The sequence below is a fragment of the Emys orbicularis genome, chromosome 6 (assembly GCF_028017835.1).
Source record: "Emys orbicularis isolate rEmyOrb1 chromosome 6, rEmyOrb1.hap1, whole genome shotgun sequence".
Taxonomy (NCBI): Eukaryota; Metazoa; Chordata; order Testudines; family Emydidae; genus Emys; species Emys orbicularis.
Window position 1 is genome coordinate 115,390,043 of NC_088688.1, and position 13,660 is coordinate 115,403,702.

At 47.5% G+C, this 13,660-nt stretch overlaps 1 protein-coding gene across 1 annotated transcript in view; it reads right to left on the reverse strand.

The window, feature by feature from the left end:
• Nucleotides 1–3,835, reverse strand: part of CAAP1 (caspase activity and apoptosis inhibitor 1) — a 30,122-nt gene extending 26,287 nt beyond the window's left edge. The window contains exons 1-2 of the mRNA XM_065406655.1: nt 3,704–3,835; nt 1,889–2,089 (exon numbers count right to left, since the gene is read on the reverse strand). Coding sequence (XP_065262727.1) covers nt 1,889–2,089; nt 3,704–3,835 — 333 coding nt within the window. The remainder of the gene's footprint in view (nt 1–1,888; nt 2,090–3,703) is intronic.
• Between the last annotated feature and the right edge of the window lie 9,825 nt (nt 3,836–13,660).

The following is a 13,660-nucleotide window of genomic DNA, read 5'->3' on the forward strand; positions in this document are numbered from 1 at the left end:
CTCCTTTTTTGCTGTGATGCATCTTCCTGAGATGTCACAGCCATCAGATAACTACAAAGGAGCAATAAGACAGAGTGTGTGTGTGTGTGTGTGTGTGTGTGTGTGTGTGTGTGTGTGAAGTTAAGTATTTAACAACAATAAAAAAAATTAAAACTAACAAATATAAAGATACAATTTCTGAAAAACTACACAATATTAAGTGTCTGTTACCTAATTCTCCTTTAGATTCTATGGTGATTGTGACATCTGAACAAAGTGCAAGCTAGTGAGTCATTATGTAGGAGAAGCTGGTAATATGAGCCATGAGCATAAACCATGCTTACTCCACAAGCTCTGTCCCTAACTAGTAGCTGAACCACAAAGAAGTTTAAATTAGAGCCAACAGAGCTGCACCTTCTAGCTCAGGCAGTAAAGTCTTATGTTCAGCGGTCCTGGGTTCAATTCCTGTTGCCAGTGACCTACCCAGGGGCATCAAGTTATGTAAGCAAGATAGGATGACATGGATCTGAAAAGTGATTTTAAAAGAAGAGGATATAGGTAAAATGTACTTAACACTCTTCATGGGTAGTTAAATGAAGCATTTAGCCCATATTACTGAAGTGCATGGAATTTCTAGCTCTTTTGTGTTTCTGAATGCTAGCTACCATATTTCCTGTTAAGGATAAAAGTCCCTTTAGAATAATCTTTGTTATTTTCAATCACAGATTATTAGAACTTCAGGCGCAGCACAGGCTTAGACACAGTTTTGTTACTATACTTCAATCCCTGTGGCAACAAACAGCCCTGCAAGGATGACATGAGGTATGGTTTTTTGTGTCTGTCTATCCTTTTGTTTTAAACTCATTACCTTAATCTTGCTCAATGCCTCAGACTGGAAAGCTGTTCCTTTAACCTTTTTAGGTCACATTAGAAGATGCACACTCCCAGAATAATATTGTTGTTTTTTAAAGGAAACCTACTATCAATCACTTGGCTAATCTAACCCTAGATAACAACAGACATTTCAATTCTAGGGTTTTCTTCAGCAGAGGCTGCTAGTCTTATTAAATTGTATGTTTTTATTTTCTTTAAACAGGAATAACATTCCTCCAGGGTGAACATTCCAAATTCATTTTCACTTGTGACCTAGAGGACTGGAGCTCAAGCAGATGACATAAACCAGGCACTCATTCTACAGAATGTTCTAATAATAAATTAGAGTCAGGTCTTACTGTAGCAGCTGTGGTATGACAAAATTATGCTCTATTACTGTTTGTTTTCCTTCCATACCATAGAAGAGTTTAATATCATATTACAGAGAAAGAGGGAAACATTTAAATAGTTTTAGAAATATAAAAATCAAGTCTCATTATCAGTCAGCTCAATATTAAGAAGTCTATACTCAAAGCAGCTCTTCAACCCAACTATGAAATGCTGTCATTTCTATATACCACAGTGATGAGCATGGTATCAATACTTAAAAAATTAAAAGTACAGCAATGTCTTAACAATGCATAGAAATACTATGCAACAGTTTAAGACATGAAGTGAATACCACATCGAATTGGAATTCTAGGAGGAATTTAGCAGAACAGAATAAAATTAGTGCATTTGACTAATTGGGGGTTAACAATGCCTTCTTAAAAATATTGCCATAGGATCTTTAAATGACAAGTTTCACCAGGGTTTCATGTCTCATCTTTGTGAAGACTCTGAATAAGAGTGAAACAAATAAAAACAGAGGACTGTACCCTAGTGGAAAATTATTAAATTTAAAATTTCATATAACTGTTGCACAAAAGGTATGTAGGTTGCTGTAATACACATGTTGAAAATCCACTGGACTGACCTGAGGCAAACAGAGCTGTTCAGCCCTGCATGTACTGAAGAGTTAAGTATATTTCAATACCTTCAAAACATCAGGCAGCATTTTCTGCAGTTTCTTCTCCCCTATGACACAGAAGCACTGATGAAGCATTTCTTTTTTGTCTGCAATGTAGAAACTAACTGGTTTTAGAGACACACTGAGGTCTAGTCCACCGTCTTCTATGTCGCTGTGCTCTTCAGCTAACTCCTCTTTTTCTGCAGATGGCACAGTACATTTTATTTCCTAAAATTAAAATATATTAAAACGCTTGGAAAAATAAAATTAATGGAAATTGTCTCTTTAATAAGTCAAGAAAGGAGGAAAGCTTTTACAACGGTGTCTGTCTCAACAATATGGTTCTTACTATAAAATGTTTAAAAGGATATTACAAATGAACATCTTGTATTTCTGGAATGTTATGAACCTTTAAGTGCTTTACATTGTAAGACTGAGAAAGTTACATGAATGCTCTTCAAATGTGTAGGCCAAACATTAATATCCCTCTCAAAAAGCTGGCTATTTTGGCTCATCCTAGCAGTCTGAAAGACCATAAAGCAAAGAGCTACTTCGCCACATAATCTGAATAATATATTTGGAAAAAACAAAACAAAACTTTGCCCACTTGGCTATAACTGCTGTATTCCCTGAAATTAATGGAAAACAAGGGGAGAGATGTTTGGCAGCACAAAAAACATGTTCCTCAGGTATGTCTGATGTAGTTAATCACAATTAGCCTTTGTAAGACTACTGCTAATGACAAATGTCTTGCTGAAACAACAGTTTGTGCACAGGATCTTGAGAACCAAATGGGGTAAATGTTATGACAAGAACATGTATTGGGCAGGGCGATGGGGTACAGGAAAGACTTAAGAGATTCCCCAGAAATTTCTTTTCATGTAGCCCTCCTTACCATCAAACATTAAAAATTAGCTAGTAAGTGTGAAATTGTTTTCCTATAATGCAATACTGTAGATACTAATATACAAATTTTGGTCACCTCTAAAACTTGTCCCCCACCTAATTTCCTATGGGAAAAGTTATGCAGCTCACCAATACTCAGACTAGCACCACACAGTTTCTGCACTTTATTCCTTCAGCAGGTTTCTATCTGTTTGCCTTTTCTCTGCTCTACATTTGTCTCTGTTCCTTTCTATTTTGGTGTTGTGTGTAAAACGCTTCTGAGCTTGAGGCAGGAGTTACTTTTCCTGACTCGAAGGAGTCATGTTCTTTCTGAATCCAGCACTTCACAGTGGCTTTAATAGGACACTGACCGCCGGTGCACTAAAGGGAACGGACTGAGGAGCTGGCAAGGTAGGGCCACCCCAAGGGGAGTGGGAGCAATGCCAGTGGGTCGGGCTTTAGCAGAGGCCCGTTGGGGAGACGCTTTCACACTGTGTGGGTTGGAGGACGGGGGAGCCTCCCTTGGCCATGTCCAGTCGGGTGGGCGCTCTGCTCTAGCCCACGCAGGAGTTAGGTGGGGCAGCCCCACCGCCCGGGCCACGCAGGGGGTCAGACTAGTCGATCCCACCGGGTCCTTCTGGCCTCGGGCTCCAGGAACCAGACCGAGCACCCGCCTAGCCGGTATCGCACCCTTCCCTGCCAGGCGGCCCCGGCCCTCCCGGCTCAAAGCCGCCTAGGGTGACCAGATGTCCCGATTTTATAGGGACAGTCCCGATGTTTGGGTCTTTCTTATATAGGCTCCTATTACCCCCCACCCCCGTCCCGATTTTTCACATTTGCTGTCTGGTCACCCTAAAGCCACCCTAGCGCTCAGCGCCACAGGCCCTGTCTCCCCGCCGGGAGCACCGCCGCTTCCGCGCGCCCGGCCAGGCCCCAGGCCACGCTGGGGGACGTTACCTCCAAGAGGCTGTAGCTGGACTCGGTACTTCGCCGCTTCCCCTCGGTGCCCCCCGCGCCCGAGCCCCCGTCTAGGCCGCTGGAACGAGAGCGGCGCCGCTTCTTTTCCTTGGAGGATTTGCGGCCCGGCATCGGCCCGGCCTCACGGCAGTTGGAGCCACGTTCCGTCCCCCACCAACGGTCACATCCCCGAGTCACCGACAGAACATCCACCCGTAGCTGTCGTGGGTTGATTCCATCACCACGACAACGGGTTCCTGGCGGCGCCGTGGTGACGTCAGAGCCGGGACAGGTGGACTTCCGGCGCTTAGTGGTGCAGGGGGATTTCCGCTGCAAGTACTTCCGGTGCTGGGAGGCGCGGCGGATCCTTATGCCGCGTGCTCCTCCCGTGACCTGTCTGCAGCGAGGAACCCTGGTCAAGGCTGCCCAGCATTTCCCCCAGGCCTGCTGCAGGCTTCCCGCGAGCCGCCCACTCCCTGGCACAGGGCAGAGTGTGATCGGAGGCTGCAGGTGGCTGGGGGAGCGTGCGGCTTGCTGTGGGGCGTAGCACGTTAGGCAGGAAAGTCCATTAAAATAACGCACGAGAAAGCACCCCGCTCGCTGTACAGCTCAGGGAAGTGGGGCTATGGCGCGCCAAGGCCAAAGGTCCGTGTAGACGCGAGCAGCCGCTGGAGGAGAGTGGAGGGAAGCTAGGGGAGTTGTTAGCAGCAGGAGCGATGGCGTGGGGAAGCAGTCGGGTATCCGTCAGAGCAGTAGGGTGCGCGCTCACATCTCCGCCTGGCTGTCCAACTGCTAGACCTGCTTGTTTCCCAGCAGGAAGCTAGGTCCAGCTGCCTCAGTGAGCATCTTTCCACCTTCTTTTAGGGAAGATGCAGTTGATTGTGTAGTCCGACAAATAGCAGATTAAGTCAAATTCTGCAATTGTACTGTTTGGTGCTTCTTTATTGTGCTCCAGAGACCTGAGTTGCCATAAGGTCGAGGGAACCACTGCAAAGGGCAGAGATGGATGGATGGGAGAATGTTCCTTAATCAGTTATATGGAAACTGGAACAATTTCAGAATAATCATCTGACTTGCCTGACAAAGCAGCATGTTGAGGGAGCCTGCATGGGTAATGGTAGGAGAGGGTGGGAAACTTCACAGATGAACAATAACAATCGGATATCTGATAATTGAATGTACTATTTGCATATTTAAAATTTCTTTCTGTGGAGCATCCTTCAAAAAAAAAAAAAATCTCAGGTGGAATAAGCACATTGCCTGGATGTTTTTATAAGAAAATAGTTAATATTGGCAAGTAAATGGTTGTGATTAATGTAGGATAAATATGAAATTAACAAATTAAATTTAGCTTATATTTGGTAAAGGAAATATGTGTGTTGTAAAGAAAGGCCCTGACCAGCAAGAAGGACAACCTTGAAAATAATGAGTAAAGCCAGAAGGAATGAAGTAGACAGGATGTCTGGTTCAAAGAATAACTAATGAGATATGGGGAAGTTTCTAAAAAGAAGCCCTCTGACCGATAGGGGTGGCTGCATATGGTTTTAAATAAGACAAAAGGAGTATGTCTTAAAAGGAGCCAGTATAAACCTTCCCACCCCAAATACCAGTGATATCTTAAAAATAAAGTCTATGTGAACCAAGGTACAATGGAAAAAGTGTTGATCAGCAAGAAGGAGGGAAGGAAAGGCCTGGGAAGAAAGGAGGTTGTAAATCTTATCTACCTTAAAAGTGGAACTAAAGATGACCGGTCTCAAATTGGTTTTTAGCTGAAGTCAGGAATTGGCAGTGATATCATTTGTTTGTTAAAGGGTATACAAAATTCAGAAGCAGAGGGGTCTTTGTCAGACCCTACCTTACCGTGAGCACCCAGAATGAGATGGTTTTCCCTAAGTCTGGCCTATTTGAAGTATCTTGATCACATGCTTATGAAGACTTTGTTGTTGGGTGTAGTGACTGTTATTTTTAGGCTGTTAGGCAGTTGTATAATTGAGCGATTGTATAAAATACCATTTGGCCTGGGGTTTAATAAAGGAATCTATGGTTAAAATAGTGTCTGGTGGTCTATATTATATTCTAATATTAATAAGTCCAACTGTTAGGCTTTAGAGTTAACACTCAATCAAAATGAATACAGCATTGATTGTAGCATTGATCCCACACTGTGCTATTATTTCAATGTCTGGGTCCAGATAACATTGCACTGGTACACATTTTCAAGCTTATCTTTGCAACCAGGAAAGTTAGAAACACTCCCTCTCCCCCCATGAAAGTATAAATTTGATAGAATGCAAATATCAAAAATGCACAGATACTAAATTTTACATAACAATAGCCATGCTGGGTCAGACCAATGGTCCATCTAGTACATATCCTGTCTTCTGACAGTGGCCAATGCCAGATGTATCAAAGGGAATGAACAGAGCATCTATCAAGAGATCCATCCCGTCATCCAATCCCAACATCTGGCAGTCAGAGGCTTAGGGACACCCAGAGCATGTTGTTGCTTGCATCCCTGACTATCATAGCTAATAACTAGGCCCCGACCAAATTCATGGTCAATTTAAGAGTTTTAGGATTTTAAAAATAATAAATTTCATGATTTTAGTTATTTAAATCAGAAATTTCACAGTGTTGTAATAGTAGGGGGTCTGACCAAAACAGGAGTTGGGGGGGGGGTCACAAGGTTGTTGAGTGTGTGTGGGGGGGTGTTGCGGTACTGCTACCCTTACTTCTGCTGGCAGCGGCGCTGCCTTCAGAGCTGGAGAGTGGCGGCTGCTGGCCAGGAGCCCAGCTCTGAAGGTAGAGCCACCGCCAGCAGCGGCGCAGAAGTATGGCATGGTATGGTATTGCCACCCTTACTTCTGCACTGCTGCTGGCAGGATGCTGCCTTCAGAGCTGGGCACCCGGCTAACAGCGGCTGCTCTCTGACTGCCCAGCACTAAAGGCAGCACAGAAGTAAGGGTGGCAATACCGTGATCACCTTAACATAACTTTGTGACCCCCCCTTCACAACTCCCTTTTGGGTCAGGACCCCCAATTTGAGAAATGCTGGTCTCCCCCAGTTAAATCGGTATAGTATAAGGTAAAAGGACACAAAAAACCAGTTTTCACTGGGGGAGACCAGATTTCATGGTCCGTGACGTTTTTCATGGCCATGAATTTGGTAGGGCCCTACCAATAACCACTGATGGACTTCCTCCATGAATTTATCTAGTTCTTTTTTAAATCCCCTGGCAACAAGTTTCACAGGTGGACTGTACTGTGTGAAGATGTACTTCCTTTTGTTTGCTTTAAAACTGCTCCCTATTCATTTCATTAGGTAACTCCTAGATTCTTGTGTTATATGAAGGGGTAAATAACACTTTGCTATTCACTTTATCCACACCAGTCATCATTTTATAGACCTCTATCATATCTGCTGTCAGTCATCTTTTCCCAGCTGAATAGTCCCAGTCTTTGTCCTCTTATGGAAGCTGTTCCAGACCCTTCATTATTCTTGTTGCCCTGGAAATGTAGAACTTTGATTTCTAGCAGTCCTGCATATCATCCTGTTGCTGAGTATTTTCTTTTTGTAATGTTTAATAAGTAACCAAGTCCTTGTAGAATTAATGGGAAACTACCATTGACTTCATTTAGATTTTGGGTTAGTATGGTTGTTAGGTTTTTTTATTTTAGAGAGAGAACCCATAGTTAAGATTTTGTCACAGTTATTTTTAGTAAAAGTCACAGGCAACGAACAAAAATTTAGAGGAGCTTGTGAGCAGTCTATGACTTTACTAAAAATAACCAGGGGCCAGGGCTAGATGGGGGGGGGGGGGAAATGACAGCTAGAGTCCCATGGAGGGGGGGGGGAAATGACAGCTGGAGTCCCATGGGGGGAACTGACAGGCAAAGCCATGGTGCAGGGGCACACAGCCCTGGCTCCACCGGCCACAGCAGGGGAGGGATGCGCAGCTGCAGGGCAGGAGCACACAGTCCCGGCTCCAATCCCAGCCACAGGCGCACAGTCCTGAGCACAGGCAAAGGAGATGTATGGCCCTGGGAAGCTGCAAGGGGAGTGCACAGCCCCGGGGAACTACAGACCGGTCAGCCTCACCTCAGTCCCCAGAAAAATCAGGGAGCAGGTCCTCAAGGAATCCATTTTGAAGCACTTGGAAGAGAGGAAGGTGATCAGAAACAGTCAACATAGATTCACCAAGGGCAGCCACAGGGCAGGGGCATGCAGCCCCAGCTGCAGGGCAGAGCGCATGGTCCCAGCCATGACGCAGGGGCACGCAGCCCTGGCTCCAGGCCCAGCTGCAGGGCAGAGCGCATGGCCACAGCACACGGGCCCGCAGCCCCGGCTCCAGGCCCAGCTGCGGGGCAGGGGAGCACATGGTCCCGGCCACAACGCAGGGGCACACAGCCCCGGCTGGGCAGTGGCACAAAGTCCTGCCTCCAGCCCTGGCATCAGCCGCTGACAGCTGAAGCCAAAGAAATCATGGAGGTCGGATAAAGTCACGGAATCTGTGACTAAATCTTATCCTTACTCATAGTATGCAGCAATATATAGGATGAAGCTGTATTGACTGAATCGATGAGATGACACTAACAAAGAGAGAGAGGCCTGGTGACATTTAGTGAGGCTCAATGCAGTTGGAGCCAATATGCAGTAGCTTGCTCAAAATGTTTACAGCAGAGATCCTTACAGATTACCTTATCAAATTATTATGGTTTAGAGAAGAGATAGCACCTGTACAATTATTCTGTTATGAAAAGGGATTCTATAGAATAACACTGCAAAGTTCCCATCAAGGTTTGTCTCTAAGTTTAGATTTCCCTCTCTTTCAACCTAAACAGCATGACTGACTGGTTTATCCAGCATCTGGTTGAGATTGGCATGGATGAGAGTCAGCGGTCTCATAACAGGTTTCAGAGGGTTAGCCGTGTTAGTCTGTATCAGCAAAAACGAGGACTCCTTAGGGCACCTTAGAAACTAACATTTATTTGGGCACAAGCTTTCGTGGGCTATAACCCACTTCATCAGATGCATGGAGTGAAAGAAAATACAGTAGGCAGGTATAAATATACAGCACCATGAAAAGATGGGAGTTGCCTTACCACGTGGGGGGGTCAGTGCTAACTAGGCCAATTCAATCAGGGTGGATGTGGCCCATTCCCAACAGTTGACAAGAAGGGGTAAATATCAACAGAGGGGAAATTACTTTTTGTGGTGCTAACGAGGCCAATTCAATGAGGGTGGTTGTGGCCCATTCCCAACAGGCTTTTCCAACACCACCTTGTCAAGTGTTGGGAATAGGCCACATCCACCTTGACTGAATTGGCCTTGTTAGCACTGACCCCCCAGTTGGTAAGGCAACGCCCATCTTTTCATGTGCTGTATATTTATATCTGCCTACTGTATTTTCCACTCCATGCACCTGATGAAGTGGGTTATGCCCAAATAAATTTGTTAGGCTCTAAGGTGCCACAAGGACTCCTTGTTGTCTCATAATACTTAGCTCTACATAACCCCTTTTCGTTTTAAGATCTCAGAGGATACCATTATCCCTATTTTACATACAGAGAAAGTGAGAGAGGGGTTAGGGCCCAGATCGTCAGAGGTATTTAGGCACCCAGCTCCTACTGAAATCAATGGGCGCTAGGCACCTACATACCTGAGGATCTGGGCATAAGTGACTTTCTTAAGGTCTCACATCAAGTCAGCTAGCAACTCAGTGCTGCTTGACCCAAACCACCTGGTAGCACAGCTGCTGGATAGGAAGAGAGTCCAGTGGTTAGGGCACTAGCCTAGGAGTTAGGAGACCCATGTTCACTTTCGTGCTCTACCACAGACTTCCTGAGAGCTTGGACAAGTCATGTATCTTCTCTGTACCCGAGTTTCCCATCTGTAAAATAGGGATAACAACAGTGCCCTAATACTGAGTGGTGGTGTGAGGATAACTACATTAAAGACTGTGTGGCAATCAGAAAATGCTCTGATGGGGACCATATAAAATACCTAAAACAGATACCAGGCCTGTTTCTATAATCCTTATCCCTCTCCGTCTACCCAATTCTGCAAATGTTGTGCTCAAACACAGCAAGAGAGTCTGTCCTGAAGAGCTTAAAGTTTAAGGCTAGGATTTTCAAAAAGAGGTGGTAGGAGGCAACCAAATCCTATGGAAATTCAATGGTATCTGGGCACTTAACCTCTGAAGCTCTTTGAAAACCCCAGTTTAAGGCCTTGGCTACACTTGCGCATTATAGCGCAATAAAGCTGCCAAGAGCACTCTACCTCACTCCCCATCCATACTGGCAAGGAACGTAGAGCGCTCTGACTCCGCAGCTGGAGCGCTCCTGGTACTCCACCTCCCCGAGAGGAATAACGTTTGTTGCGCTCTCGCTGGAGCGCCGCAGCGCCAGTGTGGACACCTAATGCGCTCTGATTGGCCTCTGGAAGTGTCCCACAATGCCTGTGTTCTAGCCACTCTGGTCATCACTTTTGAACTCTGCTGCCCTGTCCTCAGGTGACCAAGCATCAGACCCGCCCTTTAAATTCTCTGGGAATTTTGAAAATCCCCTTCCTGTTTGCTCAGCCAGGCATGGAGTGCTCTCAGCACATCTTTCCAGGTGGCCATGCCTCCACGCGCCAGGCAATCCCCAGTATGGAGCAATGGCGAGGTGCTGGACCTCATCAGCGTTTGGGGGGAGAAAGCAATGCAGTCCCAGCTGCGCTCCAGCCGTAGGAATTACGATATCTTCGGGAACATATCAAGGGCCATGCCTGGGATGCGGTGCAGTGTCGGGTTAAAGCGAAGGAACTGCGGAATGCCTACCGCAAAGCCCGCGAGGCAAATGGCCGCTCCGGTGCTGCCCCCACGACCTGCAAATTCTACAAAGAGCTGGACGCGATACTTGGGGGCGATCCCACCTCCACTGCAACAACCACCATGGACACTTCTGAACCCAGCACAGCAAGGGGAGAGGGAGGAGGAGGAGGAGGAAAGCGCGAGTGATGGTGCTGAGGCAGGAGGAGACACCCCGGAATCCCTAGATGCATGCAGCCAGGAGCTCTTCTCGAGCCAGGAGGAAGGCAGCCAGTTGCAGCATCCGGTGCTTGGGGAAGGACAAACAACAGAGGAGGTTCCTGGTAAGCGGCTTTCTTTTCGGGAAGGAAGTTTTTAGGTACGGGCTCTTTGGGCGAGGAGGGTAAGGACTGCATGCATGCCTAGATGCGGAATAGCTCATTGATGTGGTCTATCACATCGCGGTAATCGGCATCGGTGATCTCTTCAAAAGTCTCAGCCAGAATGTGGGCAATGCGCCTGCCCAGGTTTATTGGGAGAGCCAGCGTGGTTCTTGTCCCAGTCAGGCTACCGTGTCCGCACCACGGTGCTGTGAGGGATGGGGGGGACCATTGCTGCACACAGGCAAGCTGCGTATGGGCCAGGGCGGAAGCCGCATTGTAGGAGAAGACCCTCCCTTGCTTCCCTGATCACCCTCAGCAGCGAGATATCTTCCAGGACAAACTCCTGTGGAGAATGTTAGGACAGTGTTCAGTGTAGGTGCCCCCTGCAGCTATTGGCTCTCCCCAAGGCACAGAAACGCAGAGGGCAGTACAGCCATGAAACAATCAGTCCCCATGGACCCTGTGCTTACTCACCATTTCTGATGATCCCGTGGGTTATGTGCGCTCGCTTTGGGACAGGCAAAGTATGGTTTTTGTGATTGCCCTCCTTAAGTGTGGGGGAAATCATTGCTCTGTCTGGTGTGTACAATGCTGCCTCTGTTAAGTGTTGCATTTTGCCAGTCTAGGTGCAAGCTTGAGATCTCAGCCGTCATTCTTATCACTGGCCGACAGACTGAGAAGACTCCGGAAGAGGCTGCATAAAAGCAAAGACGACATGCTGCATGAAGTCATGCAGAAGTCTGTAAACGAGAATCGAAAGGCACAGAAGTGGAGGGAGAGCGAAAGGAGGATCCGCCAGGAAAATGTGACGCACTGGCAGCAAAGCACGGAACAGCTGATTAGCATAACGAAGCACCAAGCGGACTCTATCCAGGCGCTCGTCGCCATTCAGGCGGAGCACTACCGCGCTCGCCCCCCCGCAGCCCTTGTCCCAAAACTCTTCCCCTTGTGCCCCCATATCCCCTCCAACCCACTTTCCCCAACATCTGGGTTCTTACCGCCCCCAGCTGCCTCCTACACCCATAGCTTCACCACCCACCCACAAAAACTCCAACCCTTATCCACTGCACTCAACCCCCCTCAACGTGCCTTATAGCCATCCTGAAGTGCAGCACTTAATGCACAGCACTCCAGCCAGGATTCGAGAGTATGAAATCAGGACATACTCAAGCCTATGAGTGAACCGCTCCCCACCCCACCCTTTTGGTATTTGTGTTCCTTTTTTTTTCCCCCCCCAATAAATGAATTTTCTTTTCAATAAATGGAGTTTTTTACTTTGAAAACGTACTTTATTAGTGCATAAAGCAACATAGACCTTAGCCCAGGAAAGCAACAAGCACTGCAAGTCAGTGTACCAAACGCAGCCACTGCACTTAACTCCCGTGCAGAGCACCAGACATTACTGGTGGCTTTCAGCCTCAGATTGCTCCCTCAAGGCATCCCTCATCCTTGCAGCCCCACGCTGGGCCCCTCTAATAGCCCTGCTCTCTGGCTGTGCAAATTCAGCCTCCAGGTGTTGAACCTCCGAGGCCCATGCCTGAGTGAAGCTTTCACCCTTCACTTCACAAATATTATGGAGGGCACAGCACGCGGATATAACCGCGGGGATGCTGTCTTCGGCCAAGTCCAGCTTCCCATACAGAGATTGCCAGCGGCCCTTCAAACGGCCAAAAGCACACTCCACAGTCATTCGGCACTGGCTCAGCCTGTAGTTGAACTGTTCCTGGCTGCTGTCCAGGCTCCCTGTGTAGGGTTTCATGAGCCACGGCATTAAAGGATAAGCCCGGTCTCCAAGGATCACAATGGGAATTTCGACTTCCCCTACGGTAATCCTCTGGTCTGGGAAAAAAGTCCCGGCTTGCAGCTTCTTAAACAGGCCAGTGTTCCGAAAGATGCGTGCGTCATGCACCCTTCCAGGCCAGCCTGCGTTAATGTCAATGAAACGACCACGGTGATCCACAAGCGCCTGGAGAACCATGAATACCCCTTCCGATTAACGTATTCGGAGGCTAGGTGGGCTGGTGCCAGAATAGGAATATGCGTCCCATCTACTGCCCCTCCGCAGTTAGGGAAAACCATTTGTTCAAAGCCAGCCACAATGTCATGCACATTACCTGGAGTCACGGTTCTTCTGAGCAGGATGCGATTAATGGCCCTGCAAACTTGCATCAACACAATTCCAACCGTCGACTTTCCCACTCCAAACTGGTTAGCGACCGAAAGTTGCCAGCTTCCAGATTGCAGATGCCCTTCTCCATCGGCAGGGCAGCTCTCAATCTCGTGTCCTTGCGCCGCAGGGTGGAGGCGAGCTCAGCACACAGGCCCATGGAAGTGGCTTTTCTCATTCGAAAGTTCTGCAGCCACTGCTCGTCATCCCAGACTTGCAGGACGATGTGATCCCACCACTCATTGCTTGTTTCCCGAGCCCAAAAGCGGCGTTCCACGGTGGAGAGCATGTCCGTGAATAAGACAAGCAAATTTCGTGTCGTATGCGTTACGCGACTCGATATCATCGTCGGACTCCTCACTGTCAATTTGGATCTTAAGCAGTAACTTGACTGCCAAACGAGACGGGCTGGCGAGACTTGTCAGCATGTTCCGCAGCAGTTCGGGCTCCATTCCCGCAGACCGAAAGGGAAGACAAAGCGCGCTCTACACAGAAACCATTGAAAGATGGCGCCAAATGTGGACGGAAACATAGGGATTGCTGGGATGCGAAGTGATGCGTCACGGGGCGTTGGGACAGGATCCAGAATGCCCCACGCCCCCTTCCCACAACCCAC